We start from the raw sequence: 17606 nt of genomic DNA on the forward strand, positions 1-17606 counted from the left end.
TTGCGCTTGCCAGGGAAGTGCTTATTCCACTCAGCTATCTCCCCGGCCCCTACAACATAATTTTAAATGGTTTCATGTTATATTGAAGGCTGCTATACATTGGCTCACACTTGTAATTGTCTTCTGTTCAGGGCAGATAAGACATATACTAATACCCTTGCTATTTATGAGCTGACGGTGATTTGAGTCCTAAAACTTACTGCCCAAGCACAGCTGCATGGTTTGTAGACAGGAATAACTAAGAAAATTGTTGTCAGCCTGAACTCACCCAGCAATCTGGGACAAGCTGATTAGCAATTCAGCTCCCAGTTTGTACATCTTAATAGCACCTCATTAGGCCCTGGGGACCAATCAATCTGAATATGCAAAGTGCTTAGCATGGTGCCTATCACATACTAAACGGTATACAAACTTTGACTACTGAGGAAAAATCAAACAAAAAACCAAGTGCCACTCAGGAACTGGCCAGGCAGTTGTAATGCATAAGGTCACAGAATATCAGACAAAACCACTTAGGCATCATGATGGATCAAAACAATAGCAGACTGTGATATAACCATGCCTAAACACAAGAAAAAACACAACTACTCTCCAATCCACAAAATCCAGAGTCTGTTCTGTAGGCAAACAAGCAACAGCTGCTTCTTACCTGCTGCATTTTCAAAGTCAGTCTTAACTTTCTCCCTCCTAGGTAAGATGTACTCAAATACCCAAGCACAAAAACCCCTCCCTTCTCCCTGGATGACATCCACCCCAGAGGAAAACCATGCTTCTTTAATCCCCGGACACTAATCACCTAAACAAAACCCAGTCTTCCACTAAGCCTTTCTGAACCTCCCTTCATTAGGATGCTCACAGGTCCAGTGACACACCTTGTCCCCGGCTGCAAGGAGAAATGAATTTATTTTGTTCAAGTTCAGCAAGCATGTTCTTAGTGGCCTTGCTTTGGAGTGCATGGATGTGCTGTATCATCTGTAACCATTTCATCATAATAGAACTGCAATACAGAGATCTTAATTTTACCTTGAAACTATATCCCTATTCCATTTGTAGAATTAGGTGTGGGGAGTAAAAAGCAATGCAAATCATTCCCAATTGAGAAGTGCAAACAAGGATCAGAAAGCATTGCAACTCGTTTTTTTGGTACTGGAGATACCAGTATCAGGCCCTTGCACATGCTAGGCAAGCACTTTGCCACTGAGTTACTTACACACCTAGCCTTTTTTATTTTGAGATAAGGTTTCACTAAATTGTCCAGGCTGGACTTGAACTTACCATCTTCCTGCCTCAGGCTCTCCAATAGTTGGTATTGAGTCATGGGCCAATATGCCTGGCTGGCTTGTAAAAGGATCCCTGAAACTTGCCAGAATATTCATTAACCCAAAATATGTTCTTAGAATGGAGATCTACATAGTACCCGATACAGAAATAAAAAAATCTAATTATAAGATCATCTGATTATAAAATCATAGATTGTTCTTAATACTATCAATGTGTTGGCCCCCAAATTCATTTATGCACATTCCAAGGAATAAAATACACATTCCAAAGAACAAAACAAAATAGACATTTCTGTTGAACCTGCATCAGCTGAGATTGACATTGGGGTGGTGGTATTGTTATAGGCAGCTGAGTTATAAATACTAAACAGAGTGAGACAGGGTTAAGTCCTCTAAGGACCCTATACAAGAGGCAAGTTAACTTGGAAGTGTGAGAGAGCAGGAGAGAGCCAGCCACCTTTGCTGTGGGCCGTTCCTCCAGATAAATGATTAAACAAATGCACCACCTATCTCCCTAGGGATAGCCCTCAGGGATTGATATTCTAAATGGAAGCAATCACCTTGAAAAGGCAGGAAGAGTCACTAACCCAAGCCCCTATAGGATAAGTCTCTTGTTCTATATTCCTGTTCCCTTGCTACCTGACTCACTTCCCCATTAGATCTCAGATTTAATCAAATTTGTCTGAGCAGGTATGCTTGTCATCTTTTTGGTGGATCATAGTTTTGTCCCACTTTAGGCCTACCTAGGGAGCTCCCTTACTTTCCACACGAGATCCACTTCACTTCAGGGTTTCGCGCTATAAAAATCCCTTAAAAAGGCAGATTCCTTGGCAACCCACTTGGGTTCCCTTCTGTCCCTCTCTAAGACAGCTTTCTTTCTATCAATAAATATTTTCTGCCCTTAACTTCTTCTTTCTTTTTTTTAATTTTTAAAACATTTATTTATTTATTTATTTATTTATTTATTTATTGTATGTGTGTGTGTGTGTGTGTGTGTGGCCAGCTCAGCCCACCAGGGGGCGGGGCTGGCTGGCATGTGGTGCTGGGGGATTGAACCGTGGTCCCTGTGCTTTGCCAAGCTTGTTCCAAGTAGGTGCTTTAGACCACTGAGCCATCTCGCCAGCCCCTGCCCTTAACTTCTGTTGTTCGTAAAATCCATTCTTTGGTTTTAGAGATTGGGAACTCCACGCAGGTATCTTCCAGGTTGGGAGTTGCATTCCCTATATCACTATGGCTTTTAAAGTATGTGGTTAGAAAGTAATCATAGAATATCATCTAATCTGGTTACTGTTGCCCCTGTGCCTTGCAGCCAGCTGAGTATGGACTGAAACTTTGACAAAGTAAGCTAAATAAACATCCCCTCTTTTAATTTGGGTATCTGGTATTTTGTCTCAGTGAGAAGAAAATAACCAAGACACAGTGACAGTGAGCTCCTGGGAGGGGAGGGGTCAGGATGGCATGGTAGCATTTATTCATGTTCCTATGCAGACAGTAGTGCCCAGTGAGGAGGAGGAGAGTTTAAGTCATACTTAGGTTTTGCAGGTAATGGAGGGGAGAACCTCTTCCAGAAACTTCTTGCTCTACGTGGTCTCTCAACTAGAAAACTTCTCATTAGCTAGGAATATGTCACGTGTCCGATCACCAATCACTGCAAGAGGAAAGGGATTATTGTCCTTGGCTTAGCCAGGTGTTAGACCTGCCTGTGTGCTGACCTTATCCTGGAGCTTTGGAAATAAAATTTCAATACCTGGCAATGGCATGTTGTAAAATTCCTGCAGCTGTTCCAAATGTATTCTGGAAATAAATCCTACTGCATAAGCTTGGTCAGCTGACACCAATGCGACCTGGTGGAAAGTCTACTCAGACTGTATAAGAACGAACAAGCACAAAATTGGGGCTCTGCTACTAGGTGGGACTGTGCTTGCCTGTAATGACAGCTACAAAGGCTGTGGAAGGAGTTCCTTGAGCCCAGGAGTTCCAGGCCAGCAGGAACAACATATAGAGACCCTATTTCAAAAGAAAAAAATATAAATCAGGCTGTGGCAGCAAGAGTTGGATCAGGAACACAACTAATTGGATCACCCTGAGGATGCACCTTGCTATAGTTAAGAGGAGGGATCATCCTAGGTCAGTCACCCATTAGACGACCTGCAGTGAGAAATAGAAGGGACTTTGCTATAAGAGTTCCGGTGGCTGCCTTAAACTCCCAGTCTTTGCACAAACTGAAAAAATGAGGAAAACCTCTTGCAAATTTCAGCTCAAAAGCAACTTACTGTCAGAATCTTCTTCCAAAATCGTTTTTTCGCCCCAGGGAGACAGAAGAAAATGTGCCTCCTCTTTTCTACACCAGCTTTATCATTGTATGCATGTGGCCCTAACTTGCTGGATTGTGGCTCTGTCACCGTAAATGTGCCCTTTGGAAGCCCAAGAAAATGTATATATTCTACCTTGTCTGTCTAGCACTCAGTATGAAGGGGGTCCAGGAACTATTAATTGCATGAATAATTAGGGGACCATGAATACACCTAACATTAATAGCAAATTCTTACTGAGCACTTGTTTGTCAGGTAGTAGGGTGGACAGACTTATTCCTAATCAAACTTATGCAGTAGGCACAGTTATCTTCATTTCAAACATAAAATTGCATCGCAGTGACTAACCACTTCTCCAATATCACAAGCCACAAGCTAGGAATTGACAAGCCCTGAAATCGGGCCACAGAGAATGGATTCCAGGGCTCATCATATTCTTAAATCCTTATGCTCAAGAAGGCACAAGATGCACTTCACAGTAGAGATGGAGAGCTCTCTCTCTCTGTCTCTGTCTCTCTGTCTCTGTCTCTGTCTCTGTCTCTGTCTCTGTCTCTCTCTCTCTCTCTCTCTCTCTCTCTCTCGCTCTCTCTCACCCTCCCTCCCTCCAGTGCATCCCAACGAGGAGGCGCACTACCAATGTGCTACCATTGGCAACATTGGTAGCTTTTAGGCCCCTGAAGGCCTTGGCACCCTTGGGCTTTTTGGAGCACAGAGACTGCTAAATGGTACAATGGGGGGGAATGGAGAAGCGAAAGAAGGCATCTATAAGACTTGCCCAGAACAGGAGGCTATCGCTAGGTGGGGAACGTTCCATTCATGGTTAAGAAAATCTGAAAGGTTACTGCTTCGATTATGGTGTACACATGGCATGCTGCATCACCTGCACTTTTAGAGCTGCCTGTGCCTTTTGGAGGGGGGAAAGCCGCTATTTACTCAGCTCCTCTGTGATAGGTCCCAACCTGGAGAGGGATTGTGGTTCTAATTCTTCCTCTGCATTGTATTACCTCAGACACAGGTCATTATTTGGCCATGTCACCTGTCCTTCTTCTCTTGGCCCTTATCCTGACCAGCGGAGTTAACTACACCAGCATTTTACAGCAGAAATCCTGAATGTCACCCAAAATTCCTTCTTCCCTCCTCTTTGTCATATCCAATTGGCCACTGAACGTTCCGTATTCTATTTCATTATTCTGTAATCTGTTCATTCATTCATTAAATATTTATTTTTGTCAGGAGTATACAATGAATTGGATGAGCTATCCACTACCCCCAGCTTCAAGGATCTTGCCATCTTGATGACAGCATATTGCAAATGGACCACCTATCCTACAGCAAAATTGTTACTACAAGTAAGTGTACTGGGAGGAAACACTCTAAGTAGGTATGATTGCTCTTGGGAAGCCTGAGAGCCTCACTCTCTCACTGACTAAGGTGAAATGTGAAAATGTAGTTCAGGAAGCTGGGGAAGGAAGGGGGTGGGGCATGAACAGAGTAGTACGGGGAAAACAGGCAGGTAACCAGGACTGCAGAGATTAGCCTCCTTGTGGCTCTCCAGCCTGGTTTTAATCCAATAAACACACTGCCCAAGGCTTTCCATTCCTCAAAGAGAAACCGGGCAGAGCCATTCCACCATCCTTCCTATCTCTAGAGGGCTGCCCTTCAGGTGCCCCGTGATGTGTCATTCATTACCAAGCATTAACTGAGCACCTGCTCTGTACAGGTACTGTATTAACCGTGGCCTTCAGGGTGCTTCCGGTCTTTGGGGAGTTTTTGGTCTACTGAAGACGGACGACCAGGGAGCAGTTCCGGGAGTGCATCGAGCTGACACTTAAGATGTTAAGGACCCTTTAGGGACCCATCTGCTTCGCTGTCTACACTGCTCACCCCGACAGTTGGGGGCTCCGCGTCTGCCACCTGCTTGTCCTCCGGAAGAGTGACCAAGTGTTTTAGCCACTGCCCGGGGAGTCTTCCTCCTCCCCGCCCAAGACCACTGCTAGTCTCGAGCCAGCTCCAGAACAACGTCCTTCTCGCGTGGCCACACTCCTCCGCGCGCAGCTCTGCCAACTGGGCTGACGCGCGCGCGCAGCCGGGCAGCTGCTGGGGGCAGGCGCCGTCCAGCTCCCTGCCGCCTGGTGCCCACCTCAGACCAGCTCTCTCCCTCAGCCCCCTACACCCCAGCCGGAGAGCGTGCGCCCGCGGGGACCTTTCCCCATGGGGGCAAGAGGGGACATTCTCCCGGAAGATCGAGGTCCCCGCGTGCAGCCCTCGGAGAGCCCCGGCGGGGACCGAAGGGGGCGCACCCTGGAGGGGGTGCGAGCGTCCGGCTTTCCCCAGGTCCCTGCAGTGGCGCGGGGTGGCCGGAGGAGGGGCCGAAGGCGGGGCGGCCTCAGCCTGCGCCATTCCCGGGCCCCCCCGGCCTCGGAGCACCGCCTCCCCGCCTGCCCTCCCCCACCGCGCGCGCTCCGCCCGCCCCGGAGCCTCGCCCTCCGCCACGATGAGCAAATGAGCGCAAGCGAGGGCATGAAATTTAAATTCCATTCAGGGGAGAAAGTGCTGTGCTTCGAGCCAGACCCCACCAAGGCGCGGGTGCTGTACGATGCCAAGGTGCCACCGCGGAGGGATAGGGAGGAGGCGCGGGCCGGGGTCCTGGGGATGGGCGGCCGGGCGGGGGCGGACAGCAGCCTGGAGCCTCGGGAGCGGCCCGGCTCCTTGGCCTGCGCGGAGCGCCGCGGACAGGAGGGGGCGCTCGCGGAGTGCCGCTCGCGGAGTCGGGGCGGGGGCCATGAGGCTTCCGTTTCCGCTTCCCGTCGGGCAGCGTCGCGCACGCGCGATTGCGAGACAGTGGCGGCAATTTGATCCCGCGGCGCCAAGGCGAGCTTTTCCTGTAGGTAGTCTGTCACCTAGCGTCTTTGATCTGCGATGTTTCTTTTCCTGTGAGGTCCTGGCCGCTCTATTCAGGTCCACAGCGTTGGCCGCCTACGAGCGAATGTCATTGTCTTGGGAACTTATTCGAGTTGACCCCTCCCGTAGACTGCAATCCCCACCTAGACTGCCAGGGAGCCCCAGTGTCTTAGGTCCTTTGCAACCGTGAAGTAGCTGCGTGTGTCTGTGTCAGGGCCACTTACGACTGTGGGGCCAAGCCACATGTTACAGGGCCTCAGGTCTGGATGGTGGGCAGAAATGGCCACCGAAAACCTCCCGGATCTCTAAGGGATAGGGAGGATGCGAAAAGTGCATTGTTGTGTTCTGGTGATGGGATCTGGTCCCATTCTCTCGTGTCACCAGGGCGAAACCTTTGATGGGGACGACAGGGGACGGCCCTGCGTGCGTCTTTAGTGAATCTTGGGAGGCGCTATTCTTTAGGACACCCTGAGGTCGCCCGCCTGTTTCTGTTCTACTTGTGGTCCCCTCTGCAGCCCTCCTTTCGATTTTCTAAGTCCCTTTGTTACCCCTCTTTCCGCCCGAGTTTCTCCACGGCGTATCCGCCCCCCATCATTTGCCCTAGTCGTTTCTTAGGGGGACATAGCTGACACAGTATAAGTGTCCTGACATCCAATCTGGTCTCTGGCCACAGCAGAGCGCGGGAAACCACAACTCCCAGAGGCCTTAGGGCTGCAGCGCTCTCGTTTGTTCTGCGCTCTCATTAGTGACAGGTGCGTCGGCCAATCGCTTAAGAAGCTTCACCCCCGTCTCAAACTCAGACCAATCATGGCGCGGTTAGATGGATGTTTCCTATTTTGAGGCATCCAGTCAGGGGAAAAAGTGGTAATGAAAGGAAAATTGTTCAACCCAGCTCTCGGTCTAAAACAGGAGAGAATGCGCTCTTTTCTGTAAGAAAAAAAAAAAAGAAAGAAAAAAAGCACTATGATCTAGTTTTCCTGATCTGATCTCTAATTTCCTGTGTGTTCTGGCATTCGTGGCCAATATTTCCTTGTTTCAGATTGTCGATGTTATTGTTGGGAAAGACGAAAAAGGCAGAAAGATCCCAGAATATTTGATCCATTTTAATGGTTGGAACAGAAGGTGAGTATAGTTGTTAAACCGAACTAAGTATTGATCGTCTTTCTAGCATAAAAAACATTGCAAACTCTTTCAAGTTTTAGAAACACTTGTAGAAAAGTTTCATTTCCTGTTTTTTGCTTTTTTCTCAGCGCTTGCCTATTTTGAGGAATGATTACTTTTAAGTCCATTATATTTAGATTTTCTTTGAGTGATTCTGGAAACCATGATTGTTTCTGTGTCTGACATTTTTAAAGCTTATTTGTGTCTTTTTTGTGATATTAAAACTTTATGCGTAGTTTTTAAAAATGCAAAAGAGTGGGGTGTGGTGGCGCACTCCTGTAATCCCAGCCCTTTGGGAGGCTGAGGCAGGAGGATCCTTGCGAGTTCGAGATCAGCCTGGGCTACAAAGTGAGCTCCAGGCCAGCCTGAACTGCATATCGAGACCCTGTCGCAAAAAGACAACAACAACAACAACAACAACAACAACAACAACAAAACAGTAATTCTGGGGAACGGGCCCTTCTGTTCCTTTGAGGTGCTTTTAGCTTTTGTTTCATATGAAACCAAAATACTGAATTTTGCACCCTCTTCTTTTTTGTTCAATTAGCTGGGATAGATGGGCAGCCGAAGATCATGTGCTTCGTGATACAGATGAAAATCGTAGATTACAGCGTAAATTGGCAAGAAAAGCTGTAGCTCGCCTGTAAGAATACAAGTGTTATTCACTGCATTTTCCTTAGTGTTTTGAATTTTTATGGTATAAAGTAATAAAACAACAGAAGTTATTAAATAATATTTGAATTATATGAATGAAGAGTTCCTACAGTGTTCTAAATAAGTGTTTACAGGTTATTGTATAATATTCTAAAGTGGACGTCACCGTTTATTTTATAAAATTGAAGTTTCACGACGTTAAAGAATCACTGTATTTTATCTTACTTTGATCCCAGGACCCATTCCTATTGGTGTCCAAATTTATTTCAGTTGTGGTTATCTTCTTCAGGAGAAGCGCCGGAAGAAAGAAGAGGCGCTGCAGATTGCCTGGTGTTGACTGTGTCTTAAAAAGCTTCCCTGCAGAAGAAAAAAATGAAAATGATGCGAACTGTGAGTGGCTGGACTTCCTTTTCTTTGGCTAAAAGAACTTTTATCAAGTTGTTTTATAATTAGGACTGAAGATAAGATTGGTCAAAATTATAAATGGGAAAGATGTCAAACTCAGTAGATACAGGAGTCCCCAATTTAGTACTTTTTGATTTGTTAAAATGTAGTTTATGTTCATGATACATAACAGTTATGATGGTTTGGGGGAGCTGGTCCTTCTTCAGCCCTTTACCTCTCTTCTCTACCTTTCCCTGATCCCCTTGCCCATCTGCAAAATATCTGCCTTTTTGTTTCCTACCATCTTTATGCTTGTATTTCCTAATATTTTAGGTTTCTTGTATAAGAGAAACCAGGTATCTTAACTCATTCCACTTAACATTATGGTCTCAAGTGATGACCATTTTTCTGCATATGAGATTTCCTTTTCCTTTCTGACTGAATATATGAGCCAGTTTCTTATCCATTTGACTGTTTCAAGAATTAAGTTATTGTGAATTTTGCTACTATAAACATGGGTACACATGTAATGGTACAACATGATGTCTTTACCCTTTTCAAGAATATACGCTGGAGAAGTGTAGCTAGGTCAAAGCATACCCACATTAGTTTTTCACTTTCATGGAGGTTTTAGTTAATTGTGTGAGATACTTAACGCTTGATTATGAAATAAATTTTGTGTTAGATGAGTGTGTCCAACTGTTAGTGTTCTAAGCACATTTAAAGTAGTAAGATAAGTGTATTCAGGGTACTTTCACTTATAAGGTTTTCAGTTTACAATGAATTCATTGAATATAACCCCATCATGTTGTGGAGGGGTTTTTCTTTGTGGTACTAGGATTGAACTCAGGACCTTGTGCTTACTAGGCAGGCACTTAGGCCACTGAGCTACATCCTGAGCCCAAGCCCGTCATGCTGTGATGTGTCTATATGATATCTGCTCCTTCTGTTTTTGACAGAGTACTAGTCAACATGGTAAATCAGTATGCCACTAATAAAACTTTGTCAGGATCATGTTTATGAATGCTACATTTTCAGTGAGTGAGCACGTCACAAGTCCTTTCTTGGGGTCCGTTCTCTTCTTGGTACCTCTCTGGCATTGTCCCAATTAAGAATCTAGCAGGGAACTGGATGAAACACGGTCAGATCATTATCTTATGTGATTTTGACATCCATTAAAATTGATATTTAACTGAAATAAAATGCTATTCATAAAGACACAGGATCTGTGTTTAGCATTTAAAATATATGCAAATTGGGGCCAGGGAGATGGCTCAGTAGAATAAGCGCTTGCCTGGTAAGCACAAGGGCCTGAGTTCAATCCCTGGTTCCACCAAAAATAATAATAAATAAAATATATGCAAATCTGCAGATACTCTAGGATGGACACTATCTAAAGATTTGTAAATACAGCAGTTGGCAAAGTATATGATACTAGTTTGCCTGATATTTTGTTTCATGTAGCCATAAGCAGTTCCTCTGATGACACTGAAGAAAAGGATGAAGAAATAAGTGAAGAAAGTGATATTGAAGAAAAGTCTGAAGTGGTATAATAAAGTTTTTATCATTAACAGTCTGTCATTGGTATATATTTTAGTGGTAAAATTGTATGGTAGAATTTTCTAGTTATAAATTCTTTTTTCTCTTTTTATGTATTTGATACAGGATCTCACTATGCAGCTCAGACTCGTAGTGATCCTCCTGTTTTCAGCCTCCCTAGTGCTAGGATTACAGTTGTGCGCCGCCATGCCTGGATTCTGGGGAGGGCGCAGCACACAGGTTTGGCATGGCATGTAGGACGGGATCAAACCCTGGTCCCTGTGCTTGCCAAAGCAGGTGCTTAATCTGTTGCGCTATCTCCCTGGCCTTTTATGAATTATTTTCTAAAGATGTATTTTGGACCTATATTATAAATCTTTATTTGATATTTAAAGAAAGACAATTTAATTCATAGTTACTACCTGAGCCTCTTAGTGACTCTTCATGTTCATATGATGTTTCCACAAACAGTAGCTATGTATTTCTTCCACTAAAGTTGTGGATGGTCTTTTGCAATGGTTAAGTGTTTCAGCAGCACCTGAGAGAGTCTGGCCTCTTCCCGCTTCCAAAGTTACCATAAACCACAGTGGTAAACCTGTATGGGGAAGAAGCAAAACAAGTATCTGTAACACAGTTAATGCCGTAAAACGAGTTGCTTTGGGGCCCGTTAACAACTTTCAGCTGGAATGTGTGGCCTAATGTGACTTTGAGAGTTAACTCAACTGTTTCATAACAGGCATCGTGTGGTAGGCATCTTTACATATATAGGCTATTGTACTCTTTCAAATAATTAGAAATGAATTACATTACAGAAAGAGGACCTAGAGCTGCAAACAAGCAAGGAAATGGAAGAAAGAACAATAACTATCGACATTCCCGAAGTTCTGAAGAAGCAACTTGAGGATGACTGTTACTATATTAACAGGAGGAAACGGGTATGTGGTGAGAACCTGGAAGACGGCAGTTCGTTGAAGTGCTCCCATTCATCTGTGGCCATTTGCGCTCCCAGTCTCAGGCAAGAGACAAACTTGCAGGAATGAAATTCATATTTTCAGGGCTGGTGAGATAGCTCAGTGGTCTAAAGCACCTGCTTAGGCAAGTTTAGGGAGGCGCAGGGGACTGCGGTTTGACCCCCGGTACCACATGTTGCGCCAGCCCTGCCCTCAGGGTGGGCTGAGCTGGCCAAAGAAAAAGAAATTCCTACTTTCAGTTTTATACTGAATCAAGGTTTATATCCGGTTCACCTCAAGCTCCTACCGCCCTGGCTTGCCCAGGTGAATTCTAGGGGAGTGGCAGCAAACCTATGACACACACATGTGCTGCAGCCAGCTGTTTATTATCATTGAAAAGGTTGGCCATCACTGTTCTAGGGTGCTTTCTCGAGCTCTGATACCTAGATTTCAATTGAGAGATTATTGTTTCATTGATCTGTGGCAAGGGCCTCTGGGTGTATCTTTAAAGGTCCCTCAGGTTATTCATTTATTTACTGGATACAGACTCATAGTGATCCTCCTGTTTCACCGTCCCCAGTGCTGAGGTTACGCCTGTGTGCCACCATACCTGGTTTCGGTGGCCAGAAGTTCTGGGACGGACATAGCATGTGATGCTGGGGATTGAACTCGGGTCCTGGCACTTGCCAGAAAGGCGCTTAGACCGCCAAGCTATCTTCCCAGCCACTCTCAGTATGTTCTAATTTGACAGTAAGATTGATGATCACTACTTACATTTACTTAAAAAAGTAATACTGTGATCTACACGAGGATATGATCAGTAGAGGGAAATATGATCAGTGACTCGGAGCACATTTTTTGTTTTAGAACTTCTGTTCAAGAGGCCAGGGAGATAGCTCAGTGGAATAAGTGCTTCCCTGGCAAGCACAAGGGCCTGAGTTCAATCCCAGTTCTGCCAAAAAAAGAAAAGAACTTCTGTTCAGGTACAATTGGCTTTGCTTTATTTTGTAGTTGAAATGTGGTAGAGACGTTACCAAGTTGCACACAGGCGAAAGAAGGAATCATATTTTTTTTTTTTTGGTGGAACCGGGGATTGAACTCAGGCCCTTGCACTTGCCAGGGAAGCGCTTATTCCACTGAGCCATCTCCCCGGCCCAGGAATCATATTGATGTTAATTCATGAGTTTGTCTATTTAATTTATAATCATAATGAATATAGAAAATGCCCAAGAAGATTCAGAGGAACTTTATTTTGTTGAAGTTTGTGTAAACAGGTGATAGAGACACAACCACTCTTTCTTGGAATATGTAGTTTATTATAATGGGATGCACACATTACATGTCTGTATTTCTGTTAACAGTTAGTGAAACTTCCGTGCCAGACCAACATCATAACCATTTTGGAATCCTATGTGAAGCATTTTGCTATCAACGCAGCCTTTTCAGCCAATGAGAGGCCACGTCACCATCATGCTATGGTGCATGCCAACATGAATGTGCATTATATTCCGGCAGAAAAGAAGTGAGTACTGATGTGTTCACCTCTTGTGGTTCTCTCTTGGGATGTTAGGGTTTAGAATAAGGAATACTTTTTTCCATTCAGTTGTTTTGAATTAACTTCATATGTACCATTTGGTATTTCATTTGTTGGTAACTCGTTGAATAATCAGATGTCAAAATAGTATCACTTTTGTGAAATCTTTGAAAACTTTGCACATCTGGCCTAGATTCATAGTACATCGCCTTGGCACTGAGACCAGTATTTGCAGTGATGTCCTAAAAGGCCAGAGGTCTTTTTCCTTAAGAAGCATCAGAAAAAGCAGTGAGAGCTTGGTCAAAGCATGGTTACACACAGAGTAGACAGAGTAGCCTTTCTCATATCCTGCCTTGCTTATATGACTTGGCAGGGCCAGAGTCAGAGAGGTAGTGTTGGAGTTGAAACAGGTTAGGAGTCCATCAGGCACTTGTCCACCTGTCAGTGCCTCGGGCTGCTGGGATGCCTCATGTGCCATTAAACCTATTTATTTGTATCAAATGGATAAGTATGGTCACTAACATGCTCTCTGCACTTTATAATATAGTTCTGTTTCTCTATTGAGGTCTTTATTGTTAGCCTTTATAGATTGAGTTCATTCTCTGTGTGTCTAGGTATAATATATAATGTTTAAGAAGTTTATCCTAAGGAGAGACAAAAAGAAGAGGGGTGGGGGACACCTGCCGTATTCACAATGTGCACCTTCACTGGCAAAGTTTGGAAAGTACCTCTCATTTATTCAGTCTCTAATCTGTTATTTTTAATCCTCATAGTGTTGACCTTTGTAAGGAGATGGTGGATGGACTGAGAATAACCTTTGATTATACACTTCCACTGGTTTTGCTCTACCCATACGAACAAGCTCAGTATAAAAAGGTGACATCATCTAAATTTTTCCTTCCAATTAAAGAAAGTGCCACGAACACTAATAGGTAAGTACAGTAGTTTGCCCCTTCACTCTCAGATGTCAGTACTGAAATAATCAGCTCCTTCGTGGAGGGGCTTAGTCTGATGCGGTGGGGCCAATGTATGTGACGAAGGGAAGTGACTGAGACGTGTCTGTGCTGGTGGGTGTTTGCTTTCTCCTGTGTGAGCTACATCACGGCCCTGAGGGATTTTCCCATGTGATGACTCAGGGGAGATAACTAATACTGGATTGTGAGCAGCTGTCCCCATCTCTCAGGAGACTGTGGGGTGGCTGAAGGGAGCACAGGCTGGGAAGGGCAGAAGAGCTGGGCTTGCATTGCACTCCCTACTGGCTGCCATGTGATTGCGGGAGGGTCCTTCTGAGCCTCTCATTTGCATCTGGACTCTGAGTGAGCCTTTGGCCCCACATGGTTAGAGGGAAATGAGACTGTTCTCCAGGGACCACCAGTCTTTGGCCCTAGTAAACGGTGATTCCTTTCCTGCTGTGTTGTGTCACCATTTTTTTTCCCTTGGCCAACATGCTTAAATCTCGAGTTCTAAAAATTTTTTTATCAGCACATGATTGCAGCAAATAATGATCCATTCCTTGTGGGAAGTTGGTAAATGTACATCCTAGTTCTTATTCTCTTTTCCTCCCTGCCTCTTAGCCCCTCCCTACCCTCTCCTTTCTGTCTCTTAGTCCTCCTGCCTTTTGCAAAAGATCTACCTCCTTGAGGCCGGGGAGATGGCTCAGGGAATAAGTGCTTCCCTGGCAAGCGCAAGGGCCTGAGTTCAATCCCCAGTTCCGCCAAAAAAAAAAAAAAAAAAGGATCTACCTCCCTGTTGCCTTAATGTCTGCAAGCTCCTAGGCCACCTCCCTTGCTTCTCTTCCTGCGAGAGCAGTCTGTTGTCAAGCTTTCCGCTTCTCCATTTCTCAGAACCATTTTCCATCTGCCTTTCTGCCCTGCTGCTCTCCTCCAGGGGCACTAGAACCCCTCCGGAGGCGCTAGTGATGTCCCACTTGGCACACACCCACAGTGTGCTTCATATCAAGCCGCTGTCCCCCTCATCCCTTCTCTTTTCTCCAGGGCTCCTGGTTCCCTCCCTGCCTCTTGACTCTCTCCCTTTGGTGGCCTCTTCTTTCCTCATGACAATTTCATCCCAGCTGAGAGACTGACACTTGCTGGGGACGAATGTTGAAGTCCCCATGGCCTAAGCCACATCTTGACATTCCAAGTATCCTGCAGGACTCTGTAATGCTTGTAGTTTTTTTTTCTGTAGTTCTATTTGGATAAGATGCTATAGTAGTCTTTTTTTTTTAAATGTGGATCAAACCTAGGGCCTAGCACATGGCAGGCAAATGCTTTAGTTCTGAACTACATCCTTAGCCCTTATTTTGAGTTAAGATCTCACTGAGTTGCCCAGCCTGGCTCCTAACTGGTGATTGCCCTGCCCCGGCCTGATGGGTTACAGATGAGGGCCACCACACCTGGCTGTGGGTAGCTGATGTAGTGCTCTTACTCTTTAACCAGATGCAGGCTTCTCACCCTCAGCCTTGTGGATGCTTTGGACCAGATCATTCTCTGTGGCAGCCATCCTGTGCAATGTAGGCTATTTAGCAGTATCCCTGGTCTCCCCAGGTGTGCCCCACTACAGCCCGCAAGCTGCTTATTTTCTTTTCGTTCAGTGTTACAATAACATATTAAAAAAAAGCAAGTTCCATTGCTTACACACATCAAATGTATTATATGTATATGGTAAGTGGTCCAAGACAGTTTCCCTTCCCTTAGGTGTGGCCCGGGCAAACCAAAAGTTTGGACACGCCTTGTGCCTGATCGCAGCAGCCCACCTTCTCTCAGCTGTGACAATCAAAACTGTCTTTATTCATTGCCAGCTGTCCTTTAAAACAGAAGTACTCCCACTTGAGAGCCACTGCTCTAAAAAAGTATAAAAGACTCGTTACAGTCTTTCGTGCCAGCCTGCCTTGCAAAAGATTAAAATGATTTAATATATTTAGTGACTGAAAAAGTCCGTGTTTTGGCACATTAGAGTTGCAGCTATGCTGCTGTACTGGGGGGAAGCAGGTTTCCAGTGCAGGAGGCCCTTTAAGATGTCCCCAGATTCTACAGAGGCTCCAGTGTGGCCGTATGTGACATTGTCTGTGTTGCCTAGGAGCCAGGAGGAGCTCTCTCCCAGTCCGCCTTTGTTGAATCCGTCCACACCACAGTCCACAGAGAGTCAGCCGACCACCGGTGAACCCGCCACCCCCAAGAGACGCAAAGCTGAGCCAGAAGCCTTGCAGTCCCTGCGGCGGTCCACGCGCCACAGCACCAACTGCGACAGGCTGTCCGAGAGCAGCGCCTCACCCCAGCCCAAGCGGCGCCAGCAGGACACGTCCGCCAGCATGCCCAAGCTGTTCTTGCATCTGGAAAAAAGTAGGTCCTGTCCCAGAAGCCAGGGCCAGAGGGCCGCGTGCTGTGTGCTCAGTCTGGGCTGGACTCCAGGCTGCCTCTGGGGCTGCGGGCGGAGTGTGTGTGATTGTCAGGACCAGTCCCACGTACTGCCAGGCCACGGGCCTTCCAGGGGAGGAAAGAGCCCTGAAAGGATGAGCAGCTGGTGTGGGTAGGGCGGGGAGGTGGCAGCGGAGGTGGGACTGGGCTCCGGATCCTGAACTTTTGTCCTATCAGTCTCCACCGCTTCATGTGAGCAGATTGAATAATCAGAAACCCACGTTGGGTAGAGGCCTACAGATGTGTTCAAAGTGAGCAGTTCTAGAGGGTTTGGCTTTTCTTATTTTTAAGATAAGCTTTAAAAAGAAAGAACCCTTCTGAATAACTATCAGGAAAAAAATCAAGTGCTATGTTTTTTTTTACACAGTTTTGAGATAAATCCACAGACTACAAATTACCCATTTAAAGTAGCTTTTAGTGGATTCAGAGTTATACGACCATTACCAAACCCAGTTGCAGACGTTTGCAGCCCCACGTGCGCTACAGTGGTCCCTGTGTACTTCTGTGTATTTGAGGCGTGGCGTGGAAGTGAAATCGTCTAATGTGTGTGTAGACGGTTAATTAGCAGTAACTGAGTGGAGAATGACAGGTTTGCTTGGCAAGGGTACAAGACATGTTTTTTCTTTTTTGTGTGAATTCCTAAAACATGAAGCATTGTCTCTTTTCTGTTTGTAGTTTTTTGCCATTTTTATTTATTGAGAGAAAATTCACAGATGAAAGAAACCATCATAAAGTTATAGTTCCAAGACACTATCTTTTAACAATTTCATTGAGACGTGATCCATGTGATACGCATTGCACCCATTTTAAAGGTTCAGTTCAGTGGACTGTGCACGTTCAGCATGCTGTGAACCATCTTTAGGGTCAACTACAAGACTTGTTCAACACCCCTAAGGGAAGCTCCACCCCCATTAGCAGTTGCTTCCTGTTTCCCCTCCGTGAGAGCCTCTCACAAGCACACTTTCTATCTTTATAGCTTTGCACGTGCTGGACAATTCACAGAAATGGGGTCATAGTATGTGACCCTGGGAGGCTGGCTCCTTCGGTGTAGCATAACCTTTTCCAGGGTCATTCGTGTTGTAAAATGCATCAGGACTTTTTCTTTCTTTTTTTAACCAAGTGATACTCTAAAAGCAATGTTTTTTTTTAATAGGAGGAGAGTCTTACTGTTAAAGATTAGTGATTTCTAAGAACAGATTTTAGATTTCTGTTCTGCGTTTTATAACAGTCTGGATGATAGTCTTTAATGCAAATGCTTTGTAACTTTTGGGCAAATAATGACACCGTTTTCTTTTTAAGAAACCCCCGTGCATAGCAGATCATCTTCCCCCATTCCTCTGACTCCTAGCAAGGAAGGGAGTGGTGTGTTTGCTGGCTTTGAAGGGAGAAGAACTAACGAAATAAATGAGGTAATGAGATATGTGTGCGAGGTTCATCTCTAATGGTTTCTTTTTGTAGTTGCTTAAATTCTAGTT

The 17606-nt window shown here is 45.2% G+C and overlaps 1 protein-coding gene across 2 annotated transcripts in view; it reads left to right on the top strand.

Annotated features, from left to right (window-relative positions):
- Positions 1-6001: 6001 nt before the first annotated feature.
- The window catches only part of Msl3 (MSL complex subunit 3), a 20094-nt gene continuing 8489 nt past the window's right edge, over positions 6002-17606 (top strand). The window contains exons 1-10 of one of the 2 annotated variants that reach the window (XM_004635036.2): positions 6002-6196; positions 7533-7615; positions 8202-8297; positions 8598-8698; positions 10157-10239; positions 11044-11166; positions 12543-12703; positions 13489-13647; positions 15794-16056; positions 17431-17540. In XM_004635036.2, the coding sequence (XP_004635093.1) occupies positions 6095-6196; positions 7533-7615; positions 8202-8297; positions 8598-8698; positions 10157-10239; positions 11044-11166; positions 12543-12703; positions 13489-13647; positions 15794-16056; positions 17431-17540 (1281 nt within the window). In that variant the 5' untranslated portion in view covers positions 6002-6094. The remainder of the gene's footprint in view (positions 6197-7532; positions 7616-8201; positions 8298-8597; positions 8699-10156; positions 10240-11043; positions 11167-12542; positions 12704-13488; positions 13648-15793; positions 16057-17430; positions 17541-17606) is intronic. The other variant, XM_023719589.1, reaches the window with a different exon arrangement.

The sequence above is a fragment of the Octodon degus genome, unplaced genomic scaffold (genome assembly GCF_000260255.1).
Source record: "Octodon degus isolate 3935 unplaced genomic scaffold, OctDeg1.0 scaffold00069, whole genome shotgun sequence".
Taxonomy (NCBI): domain Eukaryota; kingdom Metazoa; phylum Chordata; class Mammalia; order Rodentia; family Octodontidae; genus Octodon; species Octodon degus.